General features: G+C 42.2%; 2 protein-coding genes across 31 annotated transcripts in view; both read right to left on the reverse strand.

The window, feature by feature from the left end:
* ttn.2 (titin, tandem duplicate 2) overlaps positions 1-15,681 on the reverse strand; it is a 226,054-nt gene that overhangs the window by 179,235 nt on the left and 31,138 nt on the right. For all 30 annotated transcript variants that reach the window (XM_040034145.1, XM_040034143.1, XM_040034160.1 and 27 more), the window contains 3 exons: positions 15,524-15,649; positions 14,986-15,174; positions 13,456-13,506 (listed from right to left, as the gene is read on the reverse strand). In XM_040034145.1, coding sequence (XP_039890079.1) covers positions 13,456-13,506; positions 14,986-15,174; positions 15,524-15,649 — 366 coding nt within the window. The remainder of the gene's footprint in view (positions 1-13,455; positions 13,507-14,985; positions 15,175-15,523; positions 15,650-15,681) is intronic.
* LOC120734994 (titin-like) lies at positions 1,088-15,642 on the reverse strand. The gene is made up of 3 exons (XM_040034167.1): positions 15,639-15,642; positions 2,791-10,274; positions 1,088-2,466 (listed from the first exon to the last, which is right to left on the reverse strand). Exon 2 carries the CDS (start codon positions 10,247-10,249, stop codon positions 2,834-2,836), a length of 7,416 nt encoding a protein of 2,471 aa, XP_039890101.1. The 5' UTR covers positions 10,250-10,274; positions 15,639-15,642; the 3' UTR covers positions 1,088-2,466; positions 2,791-2,833.

The following is a 15,681-nucleotide window of genomic DNA, read 5'->3' on the forward strand; positions in this document are numbered from 1 at the left end:
TCAGTTGTTGAGTTCAATCCGTATTTTGCTTTGTAAAAGTGAAAGCAAACATATCTTTATATTTAAATTACAATAATGAAAAGTCTTATAATAATGTCTCAGTTTAAAAACATTAAAATTTTGCTTTAGCTGCTGAAGTAATTATGAGGACAATCCTAGGACATGTGACAAAACTACAATAAGCACATTAACTATTAACAATTACATGAAACACAAACGCTCTGACCATTCTGGTTTGTTTTTGACTTTCGACCCATTTACAGTGTTAATTTATCAGACCACCACCTAGTGCAATAATTGTGTCACAGCTGCCCTTAATTAGCAGAACTAGTATCAATTTTTTATAATTCTGAAATTTGTTTTATGTCTAAAATTTCTTATACGTATATTCCGTATATATTTTCTTTTCTTTGATAATTGATATTCTTTTTCTCTTTTAGCTTTTGTTTTTTAACCACTTATTCCACACTAAATTCTGCTCTGCATGGTGTGCACACAGTGAAGGTTGGGGAGGGCCTGGTTGCATTAAGAGATTTGATTGGGCAATGCAGTATCAGTAATGAAAATAAATGAATGGTCAAGTCAGTACTTGTACGGCTGGTTAGTAGCGGCCCTTTAATTGACCCATCGGCTCAAAAGTGCACGGCCCATTGGGAAAATACCCAATATTCCAGATTACCAGTTCAGCCCCAGTAATGCTTGATTAATGTCTGATTTCTCACGTAAATCCAGTGTGCAGCTTGAATTTGGGAATAAAAATATTAACTCAGTGCATTGAATTCAGTAAGTTTTTTAAATACTTTCTTTGATTTTTATTGACAATTAGTCTGTATATAATTATCATCTGTTACATTCTTATTCATGACATATAAGGCAACTGTATTTCATGCATTTATATTTTCTTGAATATTTTTGTCTTTCATTCTGGAATGTTGCACAGAATAAAGACTGTTTGGTATGACTCCCAGAATCTGGAATTTTCACCAAACTTTTCTACAAAACATCACTTTTAATGACTTAATTTTCTCTTTTAATGTTCATAGTGATAAATCATCCATTTGAAAGCTGGTTTAAAAAAGCAAGCTCAGACTGCATCAGAAATTTTATTATATAAACTGAGACAAACCAAGATGACAGCTGTACATATAAATGAAAGATTTCAACCTTAATATCAGAATCTTGTATTTTACTGGGTAAACATTCATACACCCCTAAAATTACACATATTTACAAGATGCCAAACTTATATTTTGTTTTTAAAAGATTTTTCACAGTATTATCTATTTTTAAAATAAGTTATCAAGTTGCTCTTCTGTGACATTTAAAAATGCTTCAAAAAGCCATAAATTTCATTTAGAAACAGCAAGAACTTAGAATCACACAAAATCCAAAAAAAGAAAAACTCTGCTAGAAAAACTTCTGTCTCATCCAAACTAAAGAGCTTCAAGTTTCCAAATTGATTTGTGATAAGATGACTGCTTAAAATGTGTTGTCTTAGCGTTGTTAGGGCTGGGACGAACTCACCGATGCATATCAGTAATATTTAGAAGATGATGTTTTATTTGTTAGTTATTCATAGGTGCTGCCTTTGAGCAAACACACAGGTTTTTGTATTTGTGATATTTGCCTGATACAAAGAATTTGCCTAATACAAATAATAGTGTTGTTGCTATCATCTCCATTAGTGCAAATTTCTCTTAACACCAAAATAACAAAAAACACAGGCTGCTAACATTTTTAGATTTTGGATGCAACACTTTGTCACTGAATTGTAAAGACATTATGGTAATAATGTTGCTTTCAAAGAGTTACCGGAAAATAGAGAAACACATAAAGTCATGTTTTTTGAACAAAAGTGTAAAGTATCACATTACCGTCACTGACACGCTAAAAGAAACATTTACTACATACATACTCAGTTATCTGAGCACGAGCTTTGTTCTTAGACACGTCCTATATGTACGACAGGTAACCATATTATTGTTAGCCACAATCCTAAACCAGTAAGAAAATTTTAAGAAACTAGTTAGTATGAAAACATTCTCTTTTCAGAGAAATATGACATTTTTATGCTCTCTATAAAAGCTCCCTATAAAAATAATGTTTCTCCTTCATTCAACCTCTATCCAGTCTTATCTGCAAACTTCTAGAAGATTGCTAACAGGCAGCACTTGGCTTTAAGTTGTAGAGCCTGTACTCCATGGGTTTAATGTGCCTGTAGCATATAATCAGATATTGTAAAGAAATCTTACTGATTACTGAAAACTTACGCCTCATGTACTATATATATATATATATATATATATATATATATATATATATATAGTATAGTATAGATAAATTGCACAGACGGTCTCTTTGAATATAAGCTTTTCCTTCACACTCTGTTTTTCATTCATTCATCTTTTTCCTCCCCAAGTCAAAATCTAATTCTACTGTGAAAGCAAAATTTAGATACAACACAAAATAATAATAATGGATTGGATTTATATAGCGCTTTTCAAGGCACCCAAAGCGCTTTACAGTGCCACTATTCATTCACTCTCGCATTCACACACTGGTGGAGGCAGCTACAGTTGTAGCCACAGCTGCCCTGGGGCAGACTGACAGAAGCGAGGCTGCCATATCGCGCCATCGGCCCCTCTGGCCAACACCAGTAGGCAAGTAGGGTAAAGTGTCTTGCCCAAGGACACAACGACCAGGACAGAGAGCCCAGGGATCGAACCGGCGACCTTCCGGTTACAGATGCGATTCCCAACCCCCTGAGCCACGGTCGCCCCGTGAATATATATATGAATATATGACCTGTCCCAGCACCCTTACCCTTTACCCTTTAAAACACCTTCAGCAGTGCTGCAGTTTCAATGCAGCCAGCTGTGTTTTGGATTATGCACTTGTATTCACCAGCATCACTCTGGGTCACGTTAGTAATGAGCAGATTGAAGTGGCCTGCAGTTTTCACCTGGATTATATACCTGCTATCTGTGATACAGTCTCCGTCTTTGTACCATTCAGCAGTGGGGTTTGGCTTACCATTAACCAGACACTGGAGAATGACAGGTGTCCCCACTGCTGCCGTTACATCAGTCAATGGTATGATACATTTCGGGGGTGTCTCAGTCACCTGAAACTGGAAGCTACACATATCACTGGACTTACCTTTAAATTCTATCTTTTCATCTTTTGCTGTGTCAGCAAATACATCAAAGTCAATGCTGACATATTTCTCTCCCTCTTCACTTGTTTTATTGTCAGTGTTGGCCACCAACCTGACTGCCCGCTGTGACTCATCAGCTTCTTGTTCAAAATCAAACTCCAGCTCAATTTCTGACACCTGTTCACCATCAAACGATGTGTTGCCAACCATCAAGTCAAACCTCTGGGGCTGGACTTTGGCACTGCCGAGGGACACAGCGGTCAGCTCCCTGCCTCTGGTCTTTCCCGAGAAATCCTTGGCACTTAACACCACTAGGGAAGCCCTACATAGAGTCTCTCCGACAATGTTGATTGCCCTGCAGGTATACACGCCACTATCCTGTGTTGTGACTTTGCAAATCTTCAAGAAATGATTGTCACTATCAGAAAAGTGCAAGTATTTTTTGTTATTTTGAGGAATTTTTCTATCACCTTTGAACCAGGATACGATGGGAGATGGAATTCCCATAAGTGAGCACTCAAACATTACAGTGGTGCCTTCTGGGGTTTCCATGTCACAGATTGGATTGATAAACCGTGGGGGCATCTCGGTGACCTCAAATGCTATTTTCAAGTCATCGTGCTCCTGGGTGACAAAGTCCACAGCACCCTCCTCATAAATACTTGGTAACACATTCAGAGATATGATCATACTCTTATTGTCAGCTGTGTATTCAGGTATGGTGATGATCTTCACCTGTTTCTCAAATTCTTTGACTTCATTTTCATCCAGCTCTACTTCAAGCAGAATCTCTTGAGGAGATGGTGAACGAGAAGAGTCATCTTCCTCCACATCAAACTTCATGACGTGCTGATGGGAGACAGCAGGTGGGACGGGTGTAAACCTTACTTCCTGTGATACAACGACCACTACAGCAACACTTCTGGCTTCGCCAACATAATTCACAGCTTCACAAATATACTCCCCCTGATCAGCTCTAGTGACATTTTGAATTGTTAGTGAGATGCTGTCACCATCCCGCTCTATAGTAACTCTGTCATCCACTAACAGCTGGGTTTTGTTGCGGAACCAATTCACCTCGGGGGAAGGTAGGCCAAACACCTCAGCATAAAATGTTAATGTGTCGTTCTCAAACACGTTTCTCTTCATGAGAGGTTTTAGGAAGGCCGGAGGGATCCCCTGCACTTTCTCCTGCAGGGTTGACAACCCCAAAGACCCTCTGGCCTGGCTGAGGATTTGATTTTCTTCCACATTCATTCCAGATAGAGTTTTTTCAATGCCCTCATCAGTAGGAGAGGTTAGGAATTGAACAGGTGAGAAGAACCTCTCACTTGAGTCTTCTGTTGATGGTCTTTTGTATTCTACAGGGGAGAATGGATATTCCTGAGGGGTCTTAAACCCACCAGATTCATCAGAACTTGGAGTATGAAAGAACACGGGAGACTTCGGAGTGTGAAAGGACTGTGCAATTGGTTGTGAGACTTCAGTAGAGGAGCCTGGGGTGTAGAACCTCTCAGCTACCTCAACTATGTCTTCACTCACAGTGCTGCCAATCTCTATGGACATCTCAGACTCAGGGGACAGCGGCCTCCCCCAGTCTGGAGGAGGACTATAGTAGTTGTACACTGCACCAAAAGTGACCTCCTCTTCCTCTATGGAGCCAGCTGCTGCTGCTCCCCCAGCTTGATCTGCTGAGTCTCTTTCCATACTATCTCCTTCCTTTCCACGGTCAGCAGCAGCTCTAGACCGACCAAGTGGGTTCGCTGTTGTGAGTACTTTAGGCTTGACAATAAATGTTTCAGGTTCTGACTTCAAGCGAACCTCAATTTTCTCATCTTCACCCTTAATTTGTGTAGGAGACTCAATTAGATCATCAGCCACTGTGTTCTCTGATACTTCTCTCTTGTCATCCTGGGATTCTAGCATACTACCAAAAACACCGCTATCTATAGATACTTCTGGGAACGAAATCAGCTCCTCAATATGAGCTTTGTCCTTAGTGGGCTCCTGTATGGAAATAAGCTTATCGCCAGAAAGTTCACCCTCCTTATGCACATATTCTAACATTAAATCAAATTCCTCTTCTAATCCTTTCACATCACGCTTCACATGTTTTTCTACTTCTTCTAAAACCCCCCCAACACTAGTATGGTCAGAATAATTTGCCATACGTGAGATTTTAGCCTCACTTTCTACAGAGCAAACCCTTGGAACTGCACTTTGGCTTGCTGGTTTTAGAGATTTAGAAATTTGTTTGGGCTTAACAGTTCCTTCAGGTTGAGAAGAAAGTGTGGGAAGGCAGCTTCCTGCAGGTACTTTCTCAGGCTCGAAAGCAATGTGGCTGCCAGATTTGTCAAATGTTTCCCATCTAAATCTCTCTGCTTCACCCGCCTCAGTGTGTTGAGGGAGTAGGCCAAGTTCCTGTGACCCTGGTCTCACCACCTCTGGAGACTCCCGCATTTCCTCAAGAAACTGTTTAACTGCACCACAACTTACTCCTGAAATAACTTCCTTACTGACATCAGTGACCTGGGACTTTTCAAAAGAGACGGGCTTGTTGGATTCTACTGGAGCATGAGAGGCTTTGTAAGAACTTTCACTTCTGGTTGTAGGTGAAGCAAGCTGAACACAGCTCTCTGTATGCATAGTATCACGTTTATGTGGCATTACCTCTTCCTGCTGGTTAAGAGACATGGTAACAGACGGTATAAACTCCTCTGGGAACAGTGTTTTCTTTCTTTCTTCTTCCAGAGAAAGATTTTCCGTTAATCTAATTGGTGATGTTGATTCGAAAGTCTGTTTAATCTGAGAAACTTTAATTACAGCAGCAGAACCTTGCAGACCACAGCCGGATATAACCTGAGGCTCTCTAGAGACACTGGGTCTGGATACAGTAGTTTTGACAGGCACGTCTGTTGGAGCTTGTGAACTCGGAGGTTTAACTTTTGGCAGCACAACACTATCCTGAGCTTTTTGGAAGATGTCAGGTTTCTTGAAATCCTCAGTTAAGCCATAAGGAGACTTCCTCTCTGTCTGCAATGGGGTGAAATCAACACCTGAAAACTTCTTAGGTTTTTCAACTTGATAGGAGACTTCAGAGATACTGGTTACCTCTCCCAGCTTATTTCTAGCAACACATTTGTACAGTCCAGCATCAGGGTATGTAAAATTGCTGATATACAGCATGTACATTTTATCATGTATCTCAGTACTATATTTTCCAACAGTGGCTTCAAGGCAAATATGGTCATGATACCATGTGACGTCTGGAGCAGGTTCACCGGTTATAACACATTTCAAGACAGCTGTTTCGCCCTCAGAACAGGTTATATTCTCTAATTCAGTGACCACACAGGGAGCTTCACCAACCACATCAAATGAGAAAGTAAATTTGTGTCTGACAGTCTGGGATGCTGCTTCACTACTCGGTCCAGATGACATTCCCTCTGTAAAAACCTGAGGTTTGTCCACACGAATTTCCTCAGCCATCTCAGGGATGGGGGTGGCAGCTGTAATTCGAATTTCCACGGGTGAGGTGCTAAAAGATTCGTCTGAGCTGCGGCGTTTAATGATCTCCATCCGAGGCACCTTTAACGTTACCTTTCCTGAATCAGTGTAGGTCTGAAACTGCTCCTCAATCAGACTCTCCTGGTTTTCCTCCTTCATTGGTGCTTGTATTTTTACCACATCTGGTGTGACTCCTGACACCTTTGGCACCTTTTTGTTAGAGATTTCAAGAGTAGCACTGCAGATGGATTTGCCATGTTTATTGGTTATGATACAGTCATATGTGCCCTCGTGATCTGTTGTTGGATAGAATATGGTGAGCTTTGAGTTGTTAGATTTCTGTATGATATCATAGTCAGGATTGTGGTCCAGTGGATGGCCGTCTTTGAGCCAGTTCACAGTAGGTGGAGGATCACCTTGGAACTGGCAGATAAACTCAGACATCTCACCAACTTTTACTTTAAGTGAAGATATTTCTTTAACAAATACTGGATGTGAGCCTCCCAGACTTCCAAGATCTTTTATGTTTAACTCCACATTTTCAACTCGTCTCTCTTCCTTCTTTATAGCACCTATTTCAGTACTCATCTCCTTACCCTGTGTAGATCTCAGATTTCTCAAATCTCCACTTCTTTCATCCCTCTGTTGTTTCCATTCAGTGTTTTCTCTTGCAGTTCCCATCTCCTTTTCCATAGCTCTCTCTTCTCTTACCTCTGACTGGAAGTGTTGCCTGCTGGATTTATCAACATGCATAGCATGCTTGTCCCTTCTAAACCTCACCACTCCCTCTCTTTCTGAATCATCCTGTCGACTAAGGGATGGGGAGCTTCTCCTGACTGGGGAAGGCTCACGATGGCTTTCATAAGAGGCAGAGGTAAGTTCATATTCCTCATAAGGACGCCCAGTGAGCTGGGTTGGAGAGTATTTCTGGACTGATGAAGCCTGAGAGTCCTTTTGATATCTTACAGGGGCATCAGGTGCACCCACATGGTGTAGCAAACTAGCATCTGCAGCGGAGTGCCTGGCCATAGAAGCCTCAAAAGGAGGTGACAGGTCACACTTTGCAATAGGCTGAAAAACTGACAGTTTTTCTGTTGAAAATAAATGTGGAGGTGGGGGTTCACTGGGGTGGGCTTCATGAGACATGCCACTATGATGGGGCTCACAATAAGTCAGGGGCAGTTGGGGCCACTCAGACTCAAGCTCAGCTGTATCCTCTTGTTCAACTGCATCCTGTTGCCATTTTAATATGCGCTGAGCCAGTGCTTCTTCCTCACTTACAAAGTACTCACTGTCCCTCTGCAGCCTTGTCACACGGCCCTCTGTTGGCAGTTCACCAGCCAGAGGCCACTGCAGAGTTTCACCCTCCTGGTCTTGGAAACCAGCAGGAGCAGACTCACTAGAAACACATTTCTCTCTGACTGTGTTTGCCAATTCTAAAGCAGAGGCCTCTGCGAGATTTGTTCCTGCCTCAGTGGTCTTCCCTGCCTGGAAAGGTGAGTAACCTTGAAGTTCTGCAGTCTGCTCTTGTTCCATTAAAACATCCTGTTGCCACTTTCTTATTCGCTGAGTCAAAGCCTCCTCTTCACTAATAAACTTCTCACTCTCACTCTTCAGGTCTGAGATGTTTTCCCTGGACAGCTGGAGCTCCTTTTCTGCTCTCGTCTTCTCAAACAGCATCTTCTCTGCTCTAGCTTTTGTTTCAGATCTAGACTCATATTCAGCTTCTGCTGCTTTAGCTTTAAATCTCTGCAATTTTTGTTTCTCATGTTCCAGTTCTTCTACTTTTGTTTTCATTTGTCCTTTGACCAACTGGGCAGATGTTTCAAGCTGCTCTGCTACACCTTTGACTTTAGGTACCATAGGCATTGGCACAGGAGCTATCTTTTTCTCCATTACTTCTTGTGGGGTGTGAATGTGCTTCTCACTCTCTTTGTACTGTGTGCCTGCTGGAATAGGCAGATCGGTTTCTGAGTTAAATGTCTCCTCTTCTGATATTCTCATGCCTTCCTGCCTGATCCCTAAGGGAAGGCGTTTCTCTTCGCATTCAGTTCCTCCAGTTTCTAGCTTCTTCTCATACGGAGCTCTAAAAAACTTGCCTGCAAACTGATCACATGGCTCAACCTGTTTTTCCCCTTTGCTGTCTGGTGTTTGTTTTTCACTAATAAATCTCTCTGAAATTCTGAATCTGTCCTCTGGCCTTGGTCTTGTTCTTGGTGACTTTTGGGACTTTTGCATCAGCGTCTGTGGTGCTGTGTCGTCTTCTAGCCCAATTGTCACTGTGGAAGCTTTTGTACCCACAGAGGCAGACCTTTCCACTTCTCTGCTTCTCATCTTTATTGTAGCTGTGGGTGTTGATTGAGCCATTCCTTCAGGATTATCTTCCCATGCCTCTTTTTTGAGTGATTCATGAAAAGAGGAGTGCATGGCCTCAGTTTCCACAGTTGCTCTTTTCTCCTGCTGGTTGTAAATGTGCCCTGTGGGCTCTGTGGACTTTGCCTCAGGGACAATGGGCAGATCAGTTTCAGGATCATATGTCTCCTCTCCTGACATCCTACTCCCTTGCTGCCATTTCCTGATCCTCAGGGCAAGGAGTTTCTCCTCACAAGCTATTCGTTCAGCTTCCAGGCTCTTCTCGTAACGAGCCCTCAAATCCTCCCCAGCAAATGCTTCTTTACACAGATCAGCTGTTTCTGTTGCTGCTGTGTCTTCTCTAAGAAACCTCTCTCTGGTAGATGTGACTGACTTTGGCATGGTTGACTGTATGAGTAATGTTGCTTCTTGAGAAGGCAGACTTTTAACAGGTTCCCCACTTTCAGTGTACATTGTAGTTTCTGGGTAAACCGCTTTCTCACCGAGCGGTCCTTCAAGGTTGCATGCTGTCATCCCAACATTTGTAACCCGCACCTTATGGTCATCAACCACATCTGCTTGTATTTCAACAAAACCCTTAACTTTTTTATCCTCTAGTTTCTCTGAATGTTTGTCGTCTGATGTCTTTTCTGTTTCTGACACACTTGTACTGACCAGCTCACCTCTCATTAATTGGATGGCCCTGGTTCTCGACTGAGGCTCGAATGAATGTCTAACACAAGGCTCAGCGGGATCCCTGCTAGAGGTTTTACCTTGAAACTCCCTGTACGTCTCACCCAAATCAAAGGGTCGATTGAAATGCTGAACATCAGGCAGAGAAGCAGGCTTGACCCTAAGTCTCTCAACATAATCTGCATAGCTTGACTCGCTGGCGACAGATTCTAACTCAAACTCAGAGGAAGACATGGTGGAAATAGAAAGCCTCTTTTTCTGTTTGACAGCTTTTTGGAGTGTAGTAAGTTTTGTTCTTACCTCATTGTGGAGACTCTCAGTGTCACTGAACCTCTCACTGTATCTGTCACTGCACCTGTCACTGAACTTATCACTGAACCTGGTGCCAGTGCGTCGGTCACAGTAGATGTCACTGAATCTGTCGTTGAAGCGCTCAGATCTGTCAAACATCGGGGTAGGAGACAGGGCACGCTCAGAGGCAGTTTCTAACCGCTTAGACTCCTTTTCTGGTTCCTTGTCTTCTGAATGGGAACCAGGCATGAAGTACACAGTACGCACAAGAGCACTCTTAGATCGAGATCTACCCTGATGGACCTTGGACATTTTGTCAAAAGGAGACCCGACATATCTGAGGTCAACCCTAAACTTCCTCTCTTTCCTCTGCTCTGCCATGGTATCGATGCTCTCGTGGGCTTTAGCACTGCGTCTAATAAAGCCAAGATAGTTAGCAGACTGCTCTTCCCTCAGTGACACCAGAAGTGATGCTGTGGATTCTGCAGAACCCTCTATGTTTATTGCCATTACCTTATAACTGCCCGAGTCCTTTTCTTTGACACCATGAATAACTAGACTGGTAGTGTGAACATGCATTTTGCTGTCAGTGTAGATTCTGCGTCTATGCTCTTTAGGTATAGATCTGTTATTATGAAACCAGAGGATAGTAGGAGGAGGGCAGGCAATCAGTTTACATTTGAACTCTGCTGCCTCCCCTTCTAAGACGGACTGAAACTTAAGTTTCTTTGTGAAAGATGGTTTCATGTTTTCTGTCCATGAGCTGATGGATGAAGTCCTGCTGGAGCAACGATTGGCTGACACCAGGCCATGATCTATGAAATCCTCAGTGTCGGAGAAGGCTCCTCTAAGCTGCCAAGTGGCAGTGAGTTCTGTGCTGCAATGCACAGTTTCTTCTTTTCTTTGAGGACAGAACAGTTCTGCAAACAGAAATGGACAACTGTCAGACCAACACAGCTTCCAGGGGTAAAAACTGAAAAAAGGACTTGAATGAATCATTAATGGAAATATTAAATGCATGCAAGGACTCACAATGCCATAAGAAAATTCACTCACCATATTTGTTCGAATAAACGCAAGACTTGATTCTTTTTATTAGAAACCTGCAGGAAGTTTTGATCCTTCGTCTGTGGAAATTTCTTCAAAACATATATTATTTTGTTGTGATTAAAGAAGCATATTTTCAAGATGGACTGCTACCGTTTGCGTGTTTTAGTTCTTGAAACTTGTTTTATGCTAGAATATTTCTTACCTGACTTGCAGACAGAAGAATAAACGCCCTTTCTAATCCTTAAACTTAAACAGGGAATGAAAGATGCACACGTATGAGATGCAGAACTCTCTAAAAACAAATATTATATTCCAAAATTAACCAATGAAGCAGCAGAATTTGGTGAGACGGCGTTTATTCGAACTAATATAGGTTTACTGGGGTTATTTAGAAAGCAAACCACAGGAATCACATTCCACTATCTGCAAGCCAGGCTAAGAAATATTTTGCAGGAGGAAAGTATCAGTTCCAGATTCGGCAATCCTCCATGTCTTTAAAAAATACAGACCCGCGTTTTTCTGGGAAGAAAATCAGATGAACTTTCATGCCAAAGATAAATAAACTTTTGAATGCAAACTGCTCAAGTTCAACAAATTCTCACCTGAGGGAAACCACAAAATATTATCAAAGTAAGACCAGATGGAATATGAAAGATAATTTAGAAAGTGTATATATATATATATATATATATATATATATATATATATATATATATATATATATATACACTGAACAAAAATATAAACGCAACACTTTTGTTTTTGCTCCCATTCCCCATGGGATGGACGTAGAGACCTAAAATTCATTCCAGATACACAATATAACCATCCCTCCCAAACAGTGGTCACAAATCAGTCCAAATGTGTGGTAGTGGGCACATCTGCCATATTGAGATAATCCATCCCACCTCACAGGTGTGCCACATCAGGATGCTGATCTGACATCATGAGTAGTGCACAGGTGTACCTCAGACTGCCCACAACAAAAGGCCACCCTGGAATGTGCAGTTTTTTGCGCTATTGGGGGTCTGGGGACCCAGAACCGGTCAGTATCTGGTGTGACCACCATTTGCCTCATGCAGTGCAACACATCGTCGCATGGAGTCTATCAGATTGTCAATTATGGCCTGTGGGATGTTGGTCCACTCCACTTCAATGGCTGTGCGAGGTTGTTGGATATTCGTGGGAACTGGTACACGCTGTCGTATACGCCGGTCAAGCACATCCCGAACATGCTCAATGGGTGACATGTCCGGTGAGTATGCTGGCCATGCAAGAACTGGGACATTCTCAGCTGCCATCTGCCCTGAACAATGTGAACCATGATTCATCCGTGAAGCGCACACCTCTCCAACGTGCCAGACGCCATCGAATGTGAGCATTTGCCCACACAAGTCTGTTACGGCGACGAGCTGGAGTCAGGTCAAGACCCCGATGAGGACGACGGGCATGCAGTTGAGCGTCCCTGAGACGGTTTCTGACAGTTTGTGCAGAAATTGTTTGGTTGTGCAAACCAATTGTTCCAGCAGCTGTCTGGGTGGCTGGTCTCAGACGATCTTGGAGGTGAACCTGCTGGATGTGGAGGTCCTGGGCTGGTGTGGTTACACGAGGTCTGCGGTTGTGAGGCCGGTTGGATGTGCTGCCATATTCTCTGAAACGCCTGCGGAGACGGCTTATGGTTGAGAAATGAACATTCAATGCACGGGCGACAGATCTGGTTGACATTCCTGCTGTCAGCATGCCAATTGCACGCTCCCTCATTGCTTGTGGCATCTGTGGCATTTTGCTGTGAGACAAAACTGCACATTCCAGGGTGGCCTTTTGTTGTGGGCAGTCTGAGGTACACCTGTGCACTACTCATGATGTCAGATCAGCATCCTGATGTGGCACACCTGTGAGGTGGGATGGATTATCTCAATATGGCAGATGTGCCCACTACCACACATTTGGACTGATTTGTGACCACTGTTTGGGAGGGATGGTTATATTGTGTATCTGGAATGAATTTTAGGTCTCTACGTCCATCCCATGGGGAATGGGAGCAGTAACAAAGGTGTTGCGTTTATATTTTTGTTCAGTGTATATATATATATATATATATATAAAGATGTCATGCAACTGTGGAAGGTCAAAGTTCATCCTGAAATATAGAAATGATAAAAGCATGGACGCATGACAAGTACGATCCAACACAAAGCATCCACTCATGTAGCGGTTATCACTTTGCACTCACAAACAATTTATCTGCTTCAGTGAGCCACAGCTTGGAGTTATCCAGTGACAGACTACTTTCAAATCAAAATTCAGTTGAGAGAAATCTGCTCCAGCTGTAGTTTTTCCACTCCATCCATGATGGAGTAATGCTCGCTCTAATATGTGGTGAAAAGTTATCTTTATGACCTTACCTTTGACTTCCAGCTCAGTCTTGGTTTCAGCCTGCTCTCTCACGTGAGTCACTGTGAAGAAAGCCATGACATTTATTCCCTTTTCATCAACACACTGATCCCAACATGGGCAGATGTAGACACACATTTCTTTCACATATAATGTACATTTACATGTGTACTGACAGTTTTCTACCCCTCTTAATGTCTTTCCCTACAGAAAGTATTGCTTCCATATCTTTTTTCTGAGCAGGTCTCAGAGTGTTTAGATAATTTTCTATTTTTTTCTTTTCTGTTTTTAATACTGCAGTGCGCTCAAACACACTCAAATAAATGTAAGTCTTACTGTAGCTGCCTTGAAGCAAATTCACATTCTGTATCTGAAAATGAGTCAGGTTACTAACTTCTGTCAGTTCCTGTTTTGAGGCTTTTTTGTTAAATTTTTCTGATTGAAAAATAATTTCAGAGAATCAAACCCACCAGTAACTAATGTGACAGTGAATGTTGCACCTCAGTTCAGGACATCCTCTCAAGTTTTGCTTGGAGCTAATTAGGACGGGTTACCTTCTTCGTTTATGGTGAGTGTGGCTGAGCACGTGGCCTGTTCAGCAGTATTAGCAGTCTTACAGGAGTACTGGCCAAAGCATCCACTACGACGAGAGTGGCAGTGTTTTCATTCTTGTTAGGCTAAACCGAGTGTTGGTTGTGGAACCAGCTTATTTCTGATTTTGGCATGCTAGCTACACACGGATAAAAGTGGGCCTCCCCCCATGTGGCACTGTACAGCTTGTGATTGGTTCGATGAAATTGGCTTTTGGCAAATTGAAGGTATCTTTAGGCGAGTGATGTTGGTGGTGGCTGATCTGTCTCACGTTTGCTTTTGCCCTGAAATAAAGCATGTTCATTGGCTCAGTGTACTTTGTTCTATTTACATCCCAGTAAGCACCATTTGTGTGATCTGTCAGGAGTTGGGAATAAGGGAATATCTTCTGTCCTTTCACAGCATAACAAAAACTACAAACTAAACTAACTAACTACAAAAATACTCAAAACAACCAAAACTATTTGGACCAGAGCAAACGATCCCTCACTATCATAGCTGAGCGCCCCCACTAGCATTTCAAATCACTAAACTGAAACTGACTGAGGGCTCATGAGGTCATATTTCAGTAAAGAAAGCGTGGATAAAAACTTTGACACAGAACTCAGGTGAAAAAGGAAAAAGTAAACACAATGATATTTGTTTGTATTTTTATGAAAGATTGTTCCCTGAGCCACACCTTGTCATAAACGACAGGGAACTCTTTCTCCAGTTATTCTTCTTTTCTCCTTTATTTGGTCACCTTTCATTGCATCCCTATATAACTATAAAACCCATTGCAATGGGAGTAATTTTACAAAGTTAATTCTACATGGTTAATAAACACTTCCAACACAAAATTCAGTGAGAGTGTGTTGATCTGAAACCAGCACTGCTGTGAGCTTCTGTTAGTGACACTTCAATTGTCTCAGAGTAAGAAAAGCAGCCTTTCTTTTTAGTAATAAACTCACCGTCTAATGTAAGAGTTGCAGAGCAGGACACCGTCCCTCCATTGTTTGTGGCCATGCAGGTATACTCGCCCTCGTCCTCTGGATAAACCCTGGAGATCTCCAGCTGACAGCTGTCATCAAACTGAGATATCCTGAAGAATTCGGACTGTTTGATTTCCTTTTTCTCGTGGAACCAGCTTATCTTCACATCTTGATGGTTGACAAAGGAAAAAGCACGGCTTGTGTAAATATACTGCAGTAAATTTGCACTGTGGGTCAACAGCAAGAGTAAATAAGTCAGAAGGTGGTTAATTAGTCGCGTGCCATAATCAAGTTTCAGTGAAGTCCCAATGGCTTCAAGAGAAGACCAAAGGACACACTACTACTGAAACTTATGCGTAGGTAGGAAATTCCATTCACAGGAAGTGGCCACAGGTTTGAATAAAGTTTCAACTTAAAATTCTGTGCAGCGTAACTACCAGAAACTGAGCAATACCATCACTTTGTTTCAGTATTTAAAAAATCACAGCATCACTCAATAAGAAATTGTATTTTTTACCATCTCCACGGACTTTGCACTGGAAGCAAGCTGGTGCGCCCTCGCAGGCTGAAGTGCTGGCCATGGGTGAGATGATGACAGGGGGAGCAACAGTGGCGGGGGAGTCTGGAGAAACCACCTCTGAAACTGCAACACAAGAACCTGAATCAGTACAGATA

The sequence above is a fragment of the Simochromis diagramma genome, unplaced genomic scaffold, assembly GCF_900408965.1.
Source record: "Simochromis diagramma unplaced genomic scaffold, fSimDia1.1 OVJJ01000176.1, whole genome shotgun sequence".
Taxonomy (NCBI): Eukaryota; Metazoa; Chordata; class Actinopteri; order Cichliformes; family Cichlidae; genus Simochromis; species Simochromis diagramma.

Excerpts from the sequence above, each read along its gene's own strand:
- LOC120734994 (XM_040034167.1), bottom strand. The coding sequence starts at position 10,249 with ATGCCTGGTTCCCATTCAGAAGACAAGGAACCAGAAAAGGAGTCTAAG.